Source organism: Berghia stephanieae, chromosome 9 (assembly GCF_034508935.2).
Source record: "Berghia stephanieae isolate SIO BIC M18660-M18661 chromosome 9, UCSD_Bste_1.3, whole genome shotgun sequence".
Lineage (NCBI taxonomy): Eukaryota > Metazoa > Mollusca > Gastropoda > Nudibranchia > Aeolidiidae > Berghia > Berghia stephanieae.
The window spans coordinates 3,469,976-3,488,884 of record NC_088368.1 but is presented as its reverse complement, the minus strand read 5'-3'; the positions used below and the strand labels follow the sequence as shown (position 1 = coordinate 3,488,884).

Below are 18,909 nucleotides of genomic sequence, written 5' to 3'. Positions count from 1 at the left end.
CTCTCTCTCTCTCTCTTCCCCCCCCCCCCTCAGAGGCAGGAATAAGTCAAAGAATTCTAACTCACTCAAGCTCGTCCACTACTTTCTGTAAAATGTTAGTCACTGCAACTCGAGGTAACCGCTAGTCCACAACAAGTCATAAACAAAAACGAATATAACAGCTTCAAAAAAACAGAACAAAATACCAGACAGGGAACATTTCAGGCTCAAAACCCTTCTTCAGCCAACAACTGCCGTTGATCTGATTTTCAAGTAAGGTATTTATTTTTTCATTGTTTGTTTTAGCATTTTAAGCCGAAACTTGTTTGGTATTTTGTTGGCTTTTTAAAATCTGTTGTTCTATTCATTTTTGTTTATCATTTTTTAAAGTCCACAGCTTCTAGCAGCTTCGTATCACTTTGTATTCACAACAACAACTTTGGTCTGGTCCAAATTGCAGCTCTCTAATATCTGATTGATATACAGCTTGAGCGACATTCATTGTGGATGTCGGCCTACTCCTTTCATTCATTTCTTGAAGTCAAGAAGCAATAAGCCATTTCATTTCAATGACATCGTCCAGGAATTTACTGCGTAGAATGATCCGCCTCAATTGTACCTGATCCAATTTTAGAATCGTCCCTGTCAAGAAAACAGATTGGAAACAACATAGAAAATTTGAATTGAAAAGAGATGTTCTAATTGATTTTTTTAAATTATTCAGCTTTTAGATTGGGCAATATCTACTAAATGTGCTCAGAGCGCTTTACAAAGGGTCCCTGGCCAACAGCAACACGTAACATGTAGAATAAGACGTGAAGCCTGTTAAGTGATATTACATTTTCTTTCGACAGAGACAACGCTGTTAATGGCCAGGTACTCATTTTCCACCTGAGTAAGGTGAGGAATGTGAGTAATGAGCCTTTTCCAAGGACTCAACTATGCGCCAAGAAAGGCTCAAACCCAGGACCTTCCGACCCGAAAGCGAGTGTCATACCACAAGACCACATAGCCGCACAATTACAATTACTACTTACAAAAATTTGATTTGTTGTTTTACTAATCAGCATTAATAACGTTGCCTTCACTTTGATTCAGCAACACGCTCAGCCCTACAAAACCACAACACGGTCATGTTACACAGGCTCAACACATCCAAGATTATATAAGAACAATAATGATGTTAATAATAATAATAATGATGACGATGATGATAATACTAATGATGATGATGATGATAATACTAATGATGATGATGATAATACTAATGATGATGATCATAATAATAATAATAATAAATAATAATAATAATAATAATAATAATAATAATAATAATAATAATAATAATAATAATAAATAATAATAATAATAATAAAATAATAATAATAATAATAATAATAATAATAATAATAATAATAATAATAATAATAATAATGACATTGATAACAATAATTATAATAATATTACAAGTGCATTTTATTTGTTGCTAGAGTGCCATGACTACATACCAGTAATTTTAGGAGTACGGTCTTCCTGCAACTGTTGAACACGTTCAATCAAAGATATCCTGAGAGATTTGCTCTTCAGAGAGTGTTGAAGGGTCAGAAGGGAGACAACGTTTGGCTTTATCAAAGGCCGTGACAAACATGGCCTCATCTGTCAACAAACCACAGACAGATTCATCATCCAATTCCAGCAACATACCTGGAATACAATTCAAGACAAACAAAGATATCAAAGTAAAAAAAAAGTGTTAAAACTTTAGCGTTTATATAGCGCAGTATCCGCTTAACATGCTCAAAGCACTTTACAAAGTGTCCCTGACCAACAGCAACATGTAACATGTAGAACGAGACACGACTCCTGTAAGACGATATTACACTTTTTTTTCCGACACTGTTAACGGCCAGGTATTTATTTTACACCTGAATACAGTGAGAGAATGCAAGTAAAGAGCCTTTTCCAAGGACTCAACTATGTGCCGAGCGAGGCTCGAACCCAGACCTTCAGATCCAAAAGCAAGTGTCATACCACTAGACCACTTAGCCGCAAATAAAAAGACCAAAATATCAAAGGAATCGGCGACAAACTGGACGAGTTATGTTTCATGTGTTTGGTGGCCCACTGTTATGGTCTAAGGGAGACAACTATCATTTTATCTCATCCCCTGACGTGACTAACGTATTTAGAGTTGTAACTCAACCTTTGTTTTATGTTTATGTTTTTAAGGATTTTACGGCGCTTGCAACACATTTAGGTTATATCAGCGCCAGTAAAAAGGAAGAAAATGGGATAGTAAAAAGTTCTAGAATTACAATTAAAGCACCCAAGAGAAAGTAAGACAAAGGGGAACTGGGAACAAATAGGGATAAGATGTAGATTCCAAGAGCACACTATCAAAGTACTTAGTTTGAGATCACCTATAAGTCTCATCTGGACACAAGCACAAAATCCAACAAAGAGGAATACACTCAAATGCTTACATTATACATAATACAGAAATAACAAATATAATAATGCATACCACAGAGAGATGATTTACAAGGAAAAAAAATATCATCAACAACAATAACTATGCATAAAAATTTGACTGTTTCCCTCCCAGCTAGGACTCCGGCCAGGGCCAGGACAAAACCAAGTACTCTCACTCCAAGACAAGGACAGAAAGCATGTTGGAAAACAGATATAAGGGGATAGAAGACACAGTATGTACCCCCCCCCCCCCCCTGCCCACTATGGGAGGTCAGGAACCCCACACAGTAACTCAACCTTTGGTCACATGGACAACGCACAGACCTATCATGTTGATTGTGATATCAAAAGTCTTAGAATTTTATGTACTTTCCATAACAGGTAACATATTTGCCGTATGTATGATTTGAAAAATTGGTTTTGAGTAGCTACTGTAACAAAAATTGTCTTAAAATAATTTTGTGACCTACAAAAGAATATCAGCATGATAAAACTGTTGGTTTCATTGAAATGATGGTCATGGTTTTCCTCTGGTTGGGATGGAGAGGGTTATTGTTTTGTTGTTTTGTTTTAAGGATTTTAACGGCACATGCAATGCATAGGTCATATCCAGCGCAAGTAAAAAGGAAGAAAATGGGATTGTAAAAAGTTCTAGAATTACAATAAAAGTGTCCAAGAAAAAGTGAGAGAAAGAGAGTAAGTTCAAATAGGAAACGTGTAGATTCCAAGAGCATGCTATCGGTGTACTTAGTTTGAAATCACCTAAATGTCTCATATATCCTAACATTAGCACAGGATCTCGCTAATAGGAACACGCTCAAATGTTTACAAATAATATATATTTAAAACAAAAACACTACAGTGCATAACAGAGAGATGATTTACATGGCATTACAAATATTATCTTCCAGAACTCTACACCTATGGATTTGACTGCTTCCCTCCCAGCCAGGGTATCCAGCTAGGGCCAGAAAAAAAATAGCAAGTAATCTCATTCCAAGACAAAAACAGAAAGCATGTTGGAAAACAGATATAAGGAGAAAGAAAACAGTAAGTAACTCTCTGCACACTATGGGAGGACAGGAAAAGGAGAGGGTTAAAGACTACTGCCAGATGTTTCTAAGCTTACCTGTGATTTTAGGAGCTAGATCAGGATCAAGTTGTCTAACTTTTTCGTATAGTTGTTGACCTATTTCATCTCTAGAAGCCTTTGCTTCACAATTTCCAGTTTCTGAAATTCAATAAACAGTACACACAAGATGGAAATGTTTGCAATTGGATCAAAATAATTTCAATATTATTTTTTAATCCAAAAACTAAAAGAAGAAGAAGAAGAAGAAGAAGAAGAAGAAGAAGAAGAAGAAGAAGAAGAAGAAGAAGAAGAAGAAGAAGAAGAAGAAGAAGAAGAAGAAGAAGAAGAAGAAGAAGAAAGAGTAGAAGAAGAAAAATAATATATAAATATTAAAAAAATAAATAAATAAACAACAACAACAACAACAACAACAACAACAACAACAACAACAACAAAACAACAACAACAACAACAACAACAACAACAACAACAACAACAACAACAACAACAACAAAATAATAATAATAATAATAATAATAATAATAATAATAATAATAATAAATTTCCTCCTTTCTGAAATTCTTTGTATAGACGTACATAATAAAAATCAAATAAATACTTGCAACAATATGGTATTCATTTTATTTTGTAAATAAAGGGAAATGTCAAAAATAGACTTTAGATGATGTACATACAAAAAAAAAACCAAAGGTATAGCAATAAATCAACCGATGTAAGATGAAAGTAAAATTATAAGGTTTTAGTTTTACAAATAAATTAATAGACAAATGAAGAAAAATGAATAAGTAAAATTCTTATTTAGCTCTTACTACAGAATTTAAAAGGTAGAAACGATTTCTGGTGCCATTCCGGACACTCCTTGTCTGTACAGACAAGCGATGACTTCTTTCAGAGTGAACTATTTGACCCTAAAGAGGATGAGGGCTGTCATCAAAGATATGTTTATTAAAACTTTCCTACCACAGGATTCATAATAAGTGTCAGTGCATGACATAATCAGTCGGAATGTGAAAATTTTGGATTTGCATTTTTTTCCTTCTATATTGTAGCCTGTATGGATAACGATATAAACACCACCAATGAGACCATCAACCATCAAAATACACTCCACTCTTCTATATTTTTTTTCCACTAAAAATAAAAATGCTTGGAGGTTTTACCTGAAACTGTAAATACAGCATCTTGTCCGGAAATCGACCAACTGAATAAAAAGAGGGGGAAGAAAAATGTCTATAAAACATACAATTTTATTCCACTTAATCACACATTCAGCTGATTTACCACAATAAAACAAAAAAACATAAATACAAGTAATACAAGTAATGTATTTACGTTTTTTGGTTTGTTTTTTTTTTTTTTTGGGGGGGGGGGGGGGTTGTTGGCTGTAGAAGGCTATGTGGTCTTGTGGTATGACACTCGCTTTCAGATCGGAAGGTCCTGGGTTCGAGCCTCGCTTGGTGCATAGTTGAGTCCTTTTAAAAGGCTCATTTTTCACATTCTCTCACCGTACTCGGTGTAAAATGAGTACCTGGCTGTCAACAGCGTTGTCTCTATATAACTGCAGGTGTGTGTATACAGCATGATGTGCAAGCAGACACAGACAGGCTCTCACACACTCCATCGCTGATTTGCATAAGTGACAGCTATCAGCTTATTCTTATCACTTCTCCATTCGTTCTAATTTCAATACCACGCGCCATGATTTGCTAATGATTGACTATGATGGAAAATGAATGTTGTGATACAGGACCTCCATTAACACACACACACACACACACACACACACACACACACACTCACACACACACTCATATACACCAGCAGTTTGTTGCACGGTTTCCTCCAAATTTTTTGCATGTCCCAAAACCATGCTGAAATGTATTTTTAAATTTATTATTATTATTATTATTATTATTATTATTAATTATTATTATTATTATTATTATATTATTATTATTATATTATTATTATTACTATTATCATCATTACTTTCATTATAAATCATTAGTACTACAAAAGTAGATCAATAAAAAAAAAACACCTTTCCTCCTCTATAGACGCGACAGCTTTTTTGACATTCTCTTCGAGGATGCTCTTATCTGTCAACATTCTATAGATAACTGCCACTGACCTCTCTACAAGAATACCAGTCACCTTGTTGATTAGTAACGTATTCCTATAGACTCCAGTATCCTTAACCTAATGGGAAAGAGAAATCTTAAAAAGTCATGATTTTTGCTTAAGATGGTGTCAAATTGACTAAGCTGATGTTATACTAGTAGTGGTAGTGATGATGATGAGGTGGTGATGATAGTTGTAGTAGTAGTAGTAATGATAGTGATAATGATGTGGTGGTGGTGGTTGTAGTAGTTGTGGTGATGATGATGTGGTGGTGGTCGCAGTGGTGGTGGTGGTCGATGTAGTTGTGGTGGTGATGATGGTGTGGTGGTGGTGGTGGTTGCAGCAGTTGTTGTACTGATGATGTGGTGGTGATGTTGGTTGTAGTTGTAGTGATGGTAGTGGTAGTGATGATGTGGTGGTGGTGGTAGTTGTAGTAGTTGTGGTAGTGATTATGTTGTTTATTTATTTTACTACAAGTGTTCACTGTGCTCTAACATCGATGCCCAGTATTATGAATCTAGAAAATGAAACACACGTCACCATACAGTCCACCGCGATGACAAGTCTTACGAAAACCAACGATTGTCTTGAATACATTTTACACCATGAAAGTGATAATTATTGTTATGATTATGAAAGCGAATACAAACACCGTGTTGAAACAAGTGAACCGAAACATCGATTGAGTCGAGGAGGGATACGAAAACAAAGGGCCATCCCAACACAGTGTGGCCATCGGCCCACCCCTAAAAATAAAACACCACGGCCACCTACCACACAGACAATTATACCACTTATGAGTGAAAAGAAATCACTTCCAATTTTAAAAGTGGTGACAATAAACGCCCAGTCTTGCCGCAATAAAACATTAGACATTAAACATATGATTGAGGAGAGATCTATTGACATTCTAATAATAATTGAAACATGGTTAAAGGAGAATGGGGATGAAGCAATTGTGTCGGATTTAACACCACTCACACATACAACTCAGTCATTTCCGAGAAAAGGAAGGAGAGGGGGAGGAATTGCAGTGGTCTAAAGGTCAAATTTGACCATTAGATTTAATCATGATGTCAACAATTTTTCGGCATTCGAATCGGTAGGAATGGTCATTGATTTTAAACATGACTCAGTCAAGCTTCATTCAATATATAGGCCACCACCCAGTGCAAAAAATAGATTAAAAACATCACTATTTATTGATGAATTCGAGGACTTCCTTCTTCGCCTTGACATGAAGTCAAAGAAAAATATTATTGTTGGAGATTTCAACTTACACTTTGATCGAGACACACCGGATATAAGAAATATAAAACTACTTTCGTCTCATCACATGACACAGCATGTCAATGAAAAGACACATCGGTGTGGACACATTATTGACTGGGTATTGACCAGCGTTGACACGCAACTAGCGACACCTATCAATGTAGATGATCTTTGCATTTCAGACCATCATTTAATATCTTTTGGCATCAGAGGGGGGACAGTACACGACACAAAAACAAAAAAAAAATAGTTGTTTCGAGAGATTTGAAGAAAATTGACATAGAACTATTTAAAGCGGACCTCTCTCACTCTCTAACTACACATTGTGAGAAAGAAGTGACTGGTGACAATTTTGATAAAGCAGTTATTAGTGTTATGGATAAGCACGCACCTCTCACAACAAGATCTGTGAACATCAGAAAAGAATCACCATGGTACAATTTGGAGGTAAAACGTATAAAGAAAGAGAAAAGAAAAGCGGAGAAGAAATGGAAAAAATCTGGCCTGACAATTGATAAGGAAACTTACATATCATTCAAACATAGACTCAAAGAGGCGACAATTAAGGCAAAGCGTATCTACTATCTTGATAAAGTTGATAACATAAAAAGTCCGAAGGAGTTTTATAAAATCTCAAATAAGCTTCTAGGCAAAGAGATCAAAACAAGCCTGCCACACCACACTGACGACAAGCAACTCGCGGACTGCTTTGTAGAGTATTTCATGAATAAAATAACGATACGGAGTGAACTTGACACAGACGAAACAGAAGCAGAATATACCTCTTTTTATGGTGAACCCTTAATATCTTTCAAAGAAATTTCAATAAATGACACAAAGAAAACGATTCTCTCTAGTCCTAGCAAATCATGTAGGCTCGACCCTTTACCAACATCCCTTTTGAAGGAGTGTATTGATGAACTTGCACCTTACATCACTGAATTGATTAATCAATCATTAAGGGAGGGAGTTGTTCCAGAAAGCTTCAAGAAAGCATTGGTGAAGCCATTGTTGAAGAAAGCGGGACTTGACAGTGATAATTTTAAAAACTTTAGGCCTGTATCAAATCTACCATTCATTTCCAAAATTCTAGAAAAGATTGTACTAAAACAACTTTCTTGTCACGTGAAACATAATAACCTCGATGAGTGCTTTCAATCGGCCTATCGGCAAAATCATAGCACAGAAACAGCATTGATGAGAATCACAAATGACTTGCTGCAAATTATTGATCAAGGAAAAACCACCATCCTTAGTCTTCTCGATCTTTCGGCGGCCTTTGACACCATCGACCATGCCATACTACTTCGAAGGCTACAAGTTACTTTCGGCATATCGGGCACTGCTCTAAACTGGTTTGCATCATATCTTACTCAAAGAACTCAATCAGTTTTAATTGGGAAGTAACTTCGTCAGAGCGTGACCTTCATTTTGGTGTACCTCAAGGATCCGTTTTAGGTCCAGTCCTTTTTGTACTTTACACTTCCCCTGTTGTGAGAATCTTAGAGCAACATTCTCTCGCTTACCATATGTACGCCGACGATACCCAGATATATAGCATGTGTTTGCAATCCGATATAGTTTCAAAGATAACTGTTTACGAACAATGCATCAACCATGTGATGAGATGGATGTCTGCAAATAGATTAAAATTAAATGGCGACAAGACTGAAGCCTTATTCATTGCTAGTTCAAATAATAAGACAGATCCATTTACACTGGCACTGACAATCAACGATAATGATAAAATACAACTCACAACATCAGCAAAAAATCTCGGCATCACCCTGGAGAGTGATCTGTCTATGAACAAACATATTAACAATGTGAGAACAAGTGCTATCTGCATTCTAAGAAATATCAGAACAATCAGACCATTTATTAATAGGGAAACTTGCAACAAATTGGTAACATCTTTGATATTCCCGAAAATGGACTACTGCAATGCACTGTTTGTTGGTCTAACAAAGGACAAAATAAACAAACTCCAGAAAATACAGAACATGGCAGCCCGCGTTGTACTACAGAAAGACAGAAAAACTGCAGCTCCCGAATTACTACAGCAGCTGCATTGGCTGCCAGTGGACCAGCGGATTAAATATAAATCTTCAACTATCGTTTTCAAATACCTGGAGGGCTCGTCACCAGCATATCTCTCAAACCTCGTTGAACGGTATAACCACAGCGATCGCTTCGATCAACGAACGACCTCAAATTGAAAACACCCCGCTGTCGAGTGAAGGCTGGTGAACGCGCCTTTCAGCATTCTGGTCCAAGGTTGTGGAATTTACTACCACTAGAGATACATTCTTCGTCTTCACTAGAGGAATTCAAGCGTCGATTGAAGACATTCTTATTCCGACAGGCTTTCTTTTGATTATGTGTATAATTAGCGTTGTTCGTGTACTGTGTTAGGGCTTCATTATTAAGTTAATCTTTGTTATGCGCCCAGAGCCCTCCTGATGAAGGGATGTTTGGCGCACTATAAATCTATACCATTATTATTTATTATTATTATGTTTTGGTGGTGGTGGTTGTAGTGTACTTTACCCATTCCAAGTCGAGCTCTTTAATTTTCTGGAAGAGATGCTCTCCAAGAATATCTTTAGTGAGTGCCACACGGTTCATCGTAGTCATAGCATTAGTTGTTCATTTAATTCGAGGAAAGAAAATCCACCAAGCTCTGAAATGACCGCTCTGCATCACTCTAACTGAAACTGACAATCACTCACAATCACATCAAGAAAGACATTGAACACCGACATCGGTGTGGGGGGGGGGGGGGGGGGGGGGGGGGAGGGTTGTTGATAGGTGATTGTTGTTCTGCCAGATGATTTGATGTGGACCTAATGTAGCCAAACACTACATATACACACTTTGAGCCTTAAAACGAAATTTATCGGTTATGGGAATTTTTTTTATATATATAGACGAGACTAGGAAAAAAAATTATCATCATTTTAAGAATTTAAAGACACATTTTGTATTGAAATATTAAGATTAGTTGACAACACAAACACGATTCTCCTTGTAGCCAATTTTGATCAAGTTGGTATCGGGAACTGTCAGAGACTAACTAATCTGTGGGTATTGTCAACATAGAGTAACCGATAGAATACATACTGGTTGGTTACAGTAAGGTCTATCTGAATCTACCTTTAATGTCCACCTTCACTCGTGAAGATTTTGACATGAACAATAAACATTATGTTGAAAATTTAGCAGTGATCCAGAAGCTCTGTAAATAAATCTAAAGTGGGTGCAGATGTAACTTCCCGTGGTAAAGTGTTCCAATCCGTGATAATTCTGGGGTAAAATTAGAATTTTCTGATATCTTTAGTGGATGTCAGGGTAATAAAACTGTCCACGTTGGAAGTCCTAGATGTTCGTGTCGGTGTTTGTAGGTCAGGATGTGTAATAGCCAACAGGTTATTCTTTATCTTAAACATCATGGTCAGGCGAGCTGCTTTCCTCCTAGTCTGGAGCGATTCCATTCTAGTTGGCAAGCATGCTGCTCATTCGTGGTGTTTACTCATAATTTCCCGTAACAATACGAGCTGCTCATCTCTGTACTGCCTCCAGTTTATCAACAAGGTGTTTTGTGTGTGGGTCCCTGACAATGTAAGCGTATTCGATTTGTGGTCGGACGAATGATTTGTAAGCTAATGATTTTAGGCTTATTTCTTCGCAAGAAACCAGGGTCCTATTTGCTTTTGTTGTGATGTTGTGGATGTACTCGTCCTATCTTAAGTCTGATTTTATTGTTATTCCTAAATAATTGGTTGATGTTATGTGCTCTAAGGTGTGGTTGTGCAACTTGTAATCGCATGTAATTGAAGATTTCTTCCGAATGAAAGCATGTCTTCAGTCCTTTCCCCCGAGTACAATAAGATTATGAGATTCCCTACCCAACAACTTGAGAAATTTTGACAGCTATGAAAAAGCCGTGACAGAGCATAATCTTTGTTAGTCATAATATAGAGCCATAACCAACAGCACGCGAATTGTGAGTTTATTTTAAATATTGAATCCCCAACAGTTTGAAGTGGATTGGAATGACGCACTCAGGTCGCATTGTTTGGCGACTGATTTTCTTTTCTTTTCTTTTTAATGGACCCTGGCCGACAATACGCTAAGGTTACAATGCAGTGGGAGACCAAAATATCCTCTTATTTGTACAGAACCTAGGGAGATTCTCTCCTAATTAAGGGACGTCCCTTCTCAATTTTTCCATCACCAGCTTGCTCTTTAATTACATATGTAGTTTTATAATTAAATTTAGTTAAATAAAATTAATTCGTCCTCCTTGCAACAAGTATCCTCGAATGAATGCTGAATTTGATAAATTCCATTTTTCTTCCTTCTCAGTCAAAAATAATATAGATAATTTAGTCAATTTCGAGTAAATAGAATTTTCCGGTCCTGATCGCATTCTTTTCAAACTTTGGGTAGCTATTTGGTGTTATAAATGGAAATTTTTTTTCCGCGGCGGTGGTGGGGTTTGAACCTGCGACCTTATTGGTACGACAACTCCGCCTTGCAGGTGAGAGCGTGGCTCTACCGTGTGAGCTATCCACGAACACAAAAATATTCGTTTCAAACCCAAAGTCATTTCTAGATCCCTCTCTCACCCACTTCTTGAGATTGGGAAAAAAATTTTTATTCTCTATTGTCTTCTGGCACTTTTCTACTCACTTCATATCTTGTTGTTACCAACATAAGTGCCTGCTCCACTCACTTTTCTGAATTAAAAATTCACTCCATACACCGGAGCATACTCAATGTCTCAATCGTTTCTATGTTATATGTTTGTGATGAGAATATTGGCTATTAAGCTTAACTGCTGGTCAAAATTACTTCGCGATGGTGGTGAACGAATCGGCGATCTCAAGAAGTGGGTGAGAGAGGGATCTAGAAATGACTTTGGGTTTGAAACGAATATTTTTGTGTTCGTGGATAGCTCACACGGTAGAGCCACGCTCTCACCTGCCAGGCGGAGTTGTCGTACCAATAAGGTCGCAGGTTCAAACCCCACCACCGCCGCGGAAAAAAAATTTTTATTCTCTGTTGTCTTCTGGCACTTTTCTACTCACTTCATATCTTGTTGGTGTTATAAATGTCAACCTGGCAATTCATAAGCACGGCCACAACAAAAATAAATAAATTAATTAAAAAGATCCCATTTGGGTTTCTTTTTCAGTACAACATGCAGTAGAAAAGTATTTAACTATTTTTATTTTTTGCTTCCATGTATTATGTATATTATTCATTGACGATAAATTTTGGTGCGAAATCATTGTTATTTACTGCAGATCATGAAACAGAGAACCGGAAGTAGCCTTTCTCTTCTAAAACGTGAAACAAGGTACTGCCGTAAATTTTCTCCTAAAATTCCAATCTTGATTTTGATTTATAAGTCTTTTTATTCATTGATAAAGTTGGCATTTATCCATTTTTGTATAAAGTGCATGTGTATTCACATAGCTTTCTTCACATGTGATCACACAGCTAAACGCTGAGGTTTTTATTGACAGAAATTCTTGAGGCTGGAGTCTCACTGACTCAACTGACTGTCACTGTCACTGTCGCTCACTGTCCGCTCCCGCGGCTGAAACTGAAATTTGTCAAAACATTTCAGTTCATTTGTATAGAGCTCATTTAAAGTTACAGGTGTATTACTGACGTATTTTGAATTTAAATAAAAGATGGCCGTGAACCCAAAGGATAGGAGAGGGGTGGCAACCAAAGAACAGTTGCATGGCATGGGCCTGGTGGTCGAAGTCGAAATGAGTGGGGAGAAATGGCATGGCAGCTGACAAACGATGACCGAGTCAGGGGTTGACACCCGACAGGATCAAAGACAACCCCGCGGAACCAGGGTAGAGGAATGGGAATGATTGGGGAGGGTAGAGGAGCAGCAGAGTGGGGGGGGGGGGGGATCTTAAAAGCTGTGAAAAGTGAAAGGCCATTTTTTTTAAAACAACAATGCAACACTTCCTTTTCGGGAGACCTTCCATAAGCTACTACATCCCAAGTATTCTTGTTCTAGTCGGGGTTTGGGAGGGGGAAAACTTTTTTTTAAAGTCTCCCCCTCCCAAACCCCCTACTAGAACAAGAATACTTGGGATGTAGTAGTAGTAGCTTATGGAAAGTCTCCCTTCTCTTCTTATCTTTCAATTGAATTACATCCATTTTTACATGAAGCGAGAAGAGGACTTTTTTACCTTTATTTACCTTTATATCACAAGGCGCACCCCCCCCCCCCCCCCCCCCCCCCCCCCCCCCCCCCCCCATCCATCTCAATTTCTCTAAAGGTGGGGGCTAATAGTTAATGATGCAATAGAAATTGCTTATGAGCAATTAATTATTCAAAAATTCCTCCTTTCCTTACTTTTTGTCACCGTCAGCACTGATGAATGATGTTCAGATTTACAAGAATATTATATCTTCTCAATTATATTCTCTCATTCCAGTAATCATGTCGGCCCATCTGAACTGGATGATCATCCGTAACAACAGCTCCTTTCTCTTGAAGGGTAGCAAGAACTCTATGAGCACGGTAAATACTTAAACATTTCCTAGTTTCTCTATTGCTCTGTTGTGATTCCATGTTTGTATTGACATGGGGGCAGATTTACGGCTTAATCCAGATTTCCTGAGTTTTTAAATGGATTTTAATTTATTTCCGACATCTAGGTCACCTCACATAATACCTTTTTGATGCAGTAGGTCACATTTATATATGAGTTTCAGGTTGTTTTTTTTTTTAATTTGTTGGAATTGGATTTCAGGATTTTTTGGCATGACCCACTTTTACCCATGCATTGATCAGTTCTCTGAATTAAATCTTAAACATTGGCAGCAGTGGTGCTGAAAAAAAAATGTTTGGAACCGAAAAGCACTTATTTCATCTTTCAAGCTTACAGAAATGGTGGTAGAACCATTCTTTGACTTTAGGTGGTTGGGTTTAAAAATGATTCTTTTTTTAATGCTGTCGGTACATTAAAAAAAATTATTATTCAGTGTAATGCATGTAATGTTTTTAATGTGCTTTAAGAGGAAATCAAGACAATAAGATTACGTCTGACATTTATTTACAGGGAAGATAGTAAATGACTCAAAAATGTCTTATTTTGGTCTACCCCCTTCCCGTCTCTCCTCTCTCTCTCTCTCTCTCTCTCTCTCTCTCTCTCTCTCTCTCTCTCTCTCTCTCTCTCTCTCTCTCTCTCTCTCTCTCTCTCTCTCTCTCATCTAGAATGATTTTACTATCTCTAATTTTCATCCTTTTTACTGGGGCTGATATGACCTAAATGTGTTGTAAGCGCCATAAAACAAACCAAAGAGCAGCTGCAACATTTATCAAAAATTTCTAGGCTTCAATTGCTAAGAGGTATTGCAGAAAGTCTCACTTACTGGTGATTATTTTTTACCGTAACGAAAAGATGTGAGAGAGAGAGAGAGCAATGGAAGCTTGATCAGTGCGACTATGTGGTTTTATGGTATGACACTCGCGTTCGGATCAGAAGGTCCTGAGTTCGAGCGTCACTCTGCGCATAGTCAAGTCCTTGGAAAAGGCTCTTTACTCACATTCTCTCACCCCATTCACGTGTAAAATGAGTACCTGGCCGTTAACAGCGCTGTCTTTGTTGGAAAAAAAATTGAAATATCGTCCAACAGGCGTCGTGTCTCATTCTATGTTACATGTTGCTGTTGGTCAGGGACTCCTTGTAAAACGCTTTGTGCACATGAAGTGGATATGGCACTATATAAAAAAGTTCAGGTAATGTATTCAGATGAAAAGCTCTGATTTGGAGATTCCAATTGTTATTATTCAGTTAGCATCTATTTCCTGCTTTAAAAGTGATATGCATTTGTATTCTTCCCCCAAAATGGATTCATTCATTCTGTGTTTTTGCTTCTCATATCTCTTCTTTTCTTTTCTTTTTTTTTCTTTATTAGGAAAAAAATAACTTGAAAGGCCGCAATTCCTTCCGTTACAATGGACTTGTCCATAGAAAGACTGTTGGGATCGAGTCAGCTGCTGATGGCAAGGGTGTTGCTCTTATCATGAAAAGATCCAAAGGTAATTCTAAGACAATTTGTAATGAAATAAAAGGATATAAGATAGTGAATTGCCATATTGTCATAATCCCTTTGGACGTTGGCAGACAGTTGCCTTTACTTCACTTCCTGCTCGGTGATGGGATTGTCACAAGATTTGACCACTTGGTTCATTTATTTTTGTTTGAGTTTTGTTTTAGTTGTTGTATTTTTGTTTTTCGTCTTTTTATTTTTGGTTGTTTGTTTTGTTTTGTGGATTTTTTTTTTGGGGGGGGGGGGGGGGGGGGGGGGGGGGGGGGGGGGGTCATGCTTAAAGGTTATGATAGATGGTTACAGATAGTGTCATGACCATGGGTACTAGATTTTCTGTCTTAATTCAGATTTCAGGTTTTTGAAGTATCTTTTAATTTATTTCCGCCATCTAGATCACCTCAACATAATACCATTTAGAGACAGTTGGTCACCTTTCAAAATAAGTTTCAGGCTTTTTTGGCCTGACCTACTTGCACCCATATGTGTCGTGTGTTTATTGTTGTGTCTTTTAAAATTTGAACTGTGCAAGTAGATCTAAGAAATAAGCATTCCCTATAATTCAAGAATAACTTTATTTCCGTTTGTTATTAAATTTTGTTGTAACCTGTGCTTTTGAATAATAATATGTGTATAGTGCCTTTTGTCGTAACCTCAAAGCGCTTAAATACAAATAGACATTGTTTACACAGTGAACCCGGGGCTATGTGAGGTGGACACCACTAGTGAGTAAACGCAGAACCACTGGATATGGGCTCCAGGGGAGAGTCTATCTATGAGAGGTGGACAATTAAGGCAACTTTTAGGGAGGCAATGGCAAAAAATTTCACTAAGCTGCTAGAAGCTGTGGACTGTAAAAAGTAACAGAGAACATTTCAGGCTCAAAATCCTTCAGCCAGCAACCGAAAGAAAAAGAACATAGTAACATAAATGTATAACTAAAAAACCGGAACAGAAGAAAAGTATTCTGCATTACATTCCACGATTTTCATTCAGAAAAGTCGTGCTGAATATTTCTCCGCGGTCAATCTGTTATGTTTTTTTTTTTTTGTTTGTTTGTTTTTTCAGGGGGAGTATTTTGTGGCGATGAGGTCTAGTGGTATGAAACTCGCTTTTGGATCGGATTGTCCTGGGTTCCTTGAGCATAGTGGAGTCCTTAGAAAAGGCTCTTTACTCATTCTCTCACCATACTCAGGTGTAAAATGAGTACCTGTCCGAAAAATTTGTAATATCATCTAACAAGCGTCATGTTTCGTTCTACATGTTGCTGTTGGTCGTGGCCGCTTTGTAACGCGCTTTGAGTACGTTTAGTGGATATTGCGCTATATTACACCAAAAACACTTAGTAATTAGTAATGTATTTGTGATTTCATTGAGTTGTTACTGTACAAAAGCGGTTAATTCTGAAACTTGGTGAGGAAGTCATCAGCAAATACTTTTCTATTTTCTATTTCTTCCTCTGTGTTTCTAACAGCAATCAGAAAGCCTGCCAAAAGTCATTATCGCACCGAATTGAAGAAAGATGCCCGCGTCGTCGTCAGGGCAATTCGTCAACAAGTCAGAGAAAATGGATACAGGCCCGAACTGACAAACGTGGCTGTAAGAAGAGCTTGTGCTGTCTTGAAAAGCCAGAAGCCCAAGACAAACAAGACACCGACTGGTCGTAGGCGGGAGTAAATGTTTAGAATTTCAATAAAATGTAAAAATTAACAAATGGTTTGTTTTTTCTGTCTTTAATCCTGTGTTCATTGATTTGTACACTCTGAGACGTACCACCTGGTTTTCATTACAAAAATTTGGGTTTTTTGGGGGGTTATTTCTACCAATTTATACATCACCGCCAGCTTGTTAATGGAAGTTTCCCTCCCAAACTTATATGCCCTACTTAATTTCAAATTGTACACTTTTTCTCCAGATGTTACTCTTTTTGACAAGTAATCTTACACTTTTTCTTGTGTTGAGGGTTGGCAGCCCTGCGTTATCACAACGCCACTACTACATCATCTTCATTATCTTACTTACAATAACCACAAAGATCACTATCACCACCACTACATCTTCTTGAACCGTTAAAGACCGCTACACGATGAAAACCGTGGTCTACAGGAGTAAAACACACGGAGTAGTCACACTCATTTCAAATTGTAACCTAATTAGAGAAGAGGAGTGATGCCTTCTTTATTTGCTCACCGTACTTCATTGTTACTTCGATAATTTAATAAAATTTGAAATTTATCCCCATTAACGGAGATAATGGCATCGCCCAAGGCGTTGATCGAGTTATTCGTGGCGTTGATACACACACGCAACTCCTACCCCCCTAGGTTCGACACACACACACAAACACACACATCTTTAGTAGTCACATACATCATACATTTCAAACAATAACCCATTAGAGAAGAGGGGTCATGCCTTCATCATAGATCATTGTCATTGCGATCATTATGGTGTAGTAAATTTTTAAATTTACCCCGTATAATGGAATCGTCCAAGGCGTGCGCCTCCTGTTCCCCCCATCTCACACAAGAAAGGGCGGTTTGCGGAGTGGAGGGAGGTGGTCGTCTGCCTGTATGGTCGTCTGTGTCGTTTAGTGTATGGCAAAGGGGGGTGGGTGCGATTAATTAAGTGGGATGGGTGGTGATTGGTGGAAGATAGGCAACCGAGGCAACGAATCGCTGGGGAAGTAGCCTAGTATGGCGCGAGACCGTTGAAAGGTGATAAGAAGTGAGGACCGCCGCCGGTCTTCCACTATGGGACCGGTCTCCGGTTCACAGCTAAAAGACCGTGGGACCGCGGTCCGGACCGGTCCTCAGCGCGGCACTAGTGTTTTCCAACTTGCTTTCTATGAGAGGGAAACAGTCAATTGTATTAGCAATGACTATGAAAATTTTTTTTCTTCTCTTTTTGAGGAAAATTTTGTCTAAAATCAAAGCCCTATCTCCACTGAGTAAAAATATTTTTGAATTTTGAAAATCCATTCATAAATAAACAAGTTATGCAGTTTCAAAGGTGTCATTTATTTGGATGACCCGCAAAGAGGAAAAAACGCGAAAATATGGGACGCTTTTTCGGTATTTTTTTTCGACCTTTGGTTGTATCTTGCGTAATAAGTGGATTAAAAGATTGAAACTTGAAGAGCAAATTAGGATGGTGTTTTGTAAAATACGGGAAAAGTACTCGTCATGTTCTTATGAAATTTTATAACCGAAAGAAGAAATGTTCATGTATTACCTTGTCAGCGACAAAACCTCCACGCCCGGTAGTTTTAGAAATATTTTACTCCAAAGAGTAAAAATCTATTTTTTACGGTCTTCTGGTAATCGAGCGAGTTTTGTCGCTTGGCATAATCTAAAATGACCTTTTTTCTAACTATGTGCCAACTTTCATATCAGTCATATTCATCGATAAACAGCGTCGTAATTAATTTTTAAAAATAGCATATACGAAACGGCTTCGTCCCATATTTTGACGCGAGTTCGGGCACTTCGTGAGCGAAAAAGAGGCCCAAAGATTTGTGCGGGATAGTAATTGCTAATTGTATAGTGTTGGGAGATGATATTTTTTCCTTGTAAATCATCTCCCCTTTATGCACTGTATTAAGTTTGGTTTACGTATGATTTGTAAACATTTGAGGGAGTTCCTCTTAGTGGGGACCTGTGCTTGTGTCTGGATGTGACTTTAAGGCGGTCTCAAACTTAGTACTTTGATAGTGTGCTCTTGGAATCTACATCCGTTTCCTATTTGAACAAATTCCCCTTTGTCTTACCCTTTCTTGTGTGCTGTAACGTAATTCTGGAACTTTTTACTATCCCGTTTTCTTCCTTTTTTACTTTACTGGCACTGAAATGATCTTAACTTAATGTGTTGCAAGTGCCGTA

The 18,909-nt window shown here is 37.7% G+C and overlaps 2 protein-coding genes across 2 annotated transcripts; one reads left to right on the top strand and one right to left on the bottom strand.

Moving 5' to 3' along the window:
* LOC144979277 (uncharacterized) lies at positions 1 to 9,699 on the bottom strand. Its single transcript, XM_078925894.1, has 6 exons — positions 9,488 to 9,699; positions 5,586 to 5,743; positions 4,705 to 4,745; positions 3,581 to 3,682; positions 1,488 to 1,683; positions 1 to 621 (listed from the first exon to the last, which is right to left on the bottom strand). The coding sequence occupies exons 1-5, from the start codon at positions 9,572 to 9,574 to the stop codon at positions 1,532 to 1,534; spliced, it is 540 nt and encodes a 179-aa protein (XP_078782020.1). The 5' UTR covers positions 9,575 to 9,699; the 3' UTR covers positions 1 to 621; positions 1,488 to 1,531.
* A 2,565-nt stretch (positions 9,700 to 12,264) lies between these two features.
* LOC144979507 (large ribosomal subunit protein eL28-like) lies at positions 12,265 to 16,742 on the top strand. Its single transcript, XM_078926202.1, has 4 exons — positions 12,265 to 12,302; positions 13,411 to 13,496; positions 14,897 to 15,020; positions 16,503 to 16,742. Exons 2-4 carry the CDS (start codon positions 13,416 to 13,418, stop codon positions 16,703 to 16,705), a joined length of 408 nt encoding a protein of 135 aa, XP_078782328.1. The 5' UTR covers positions 12,265 to 12,302; positions 13,411 to 13,415; the 3' UTR covers positions 16,706 to 16,742.
* Positions 16,743 to 18,909: the final 2,167 nt, after the last annotated feature.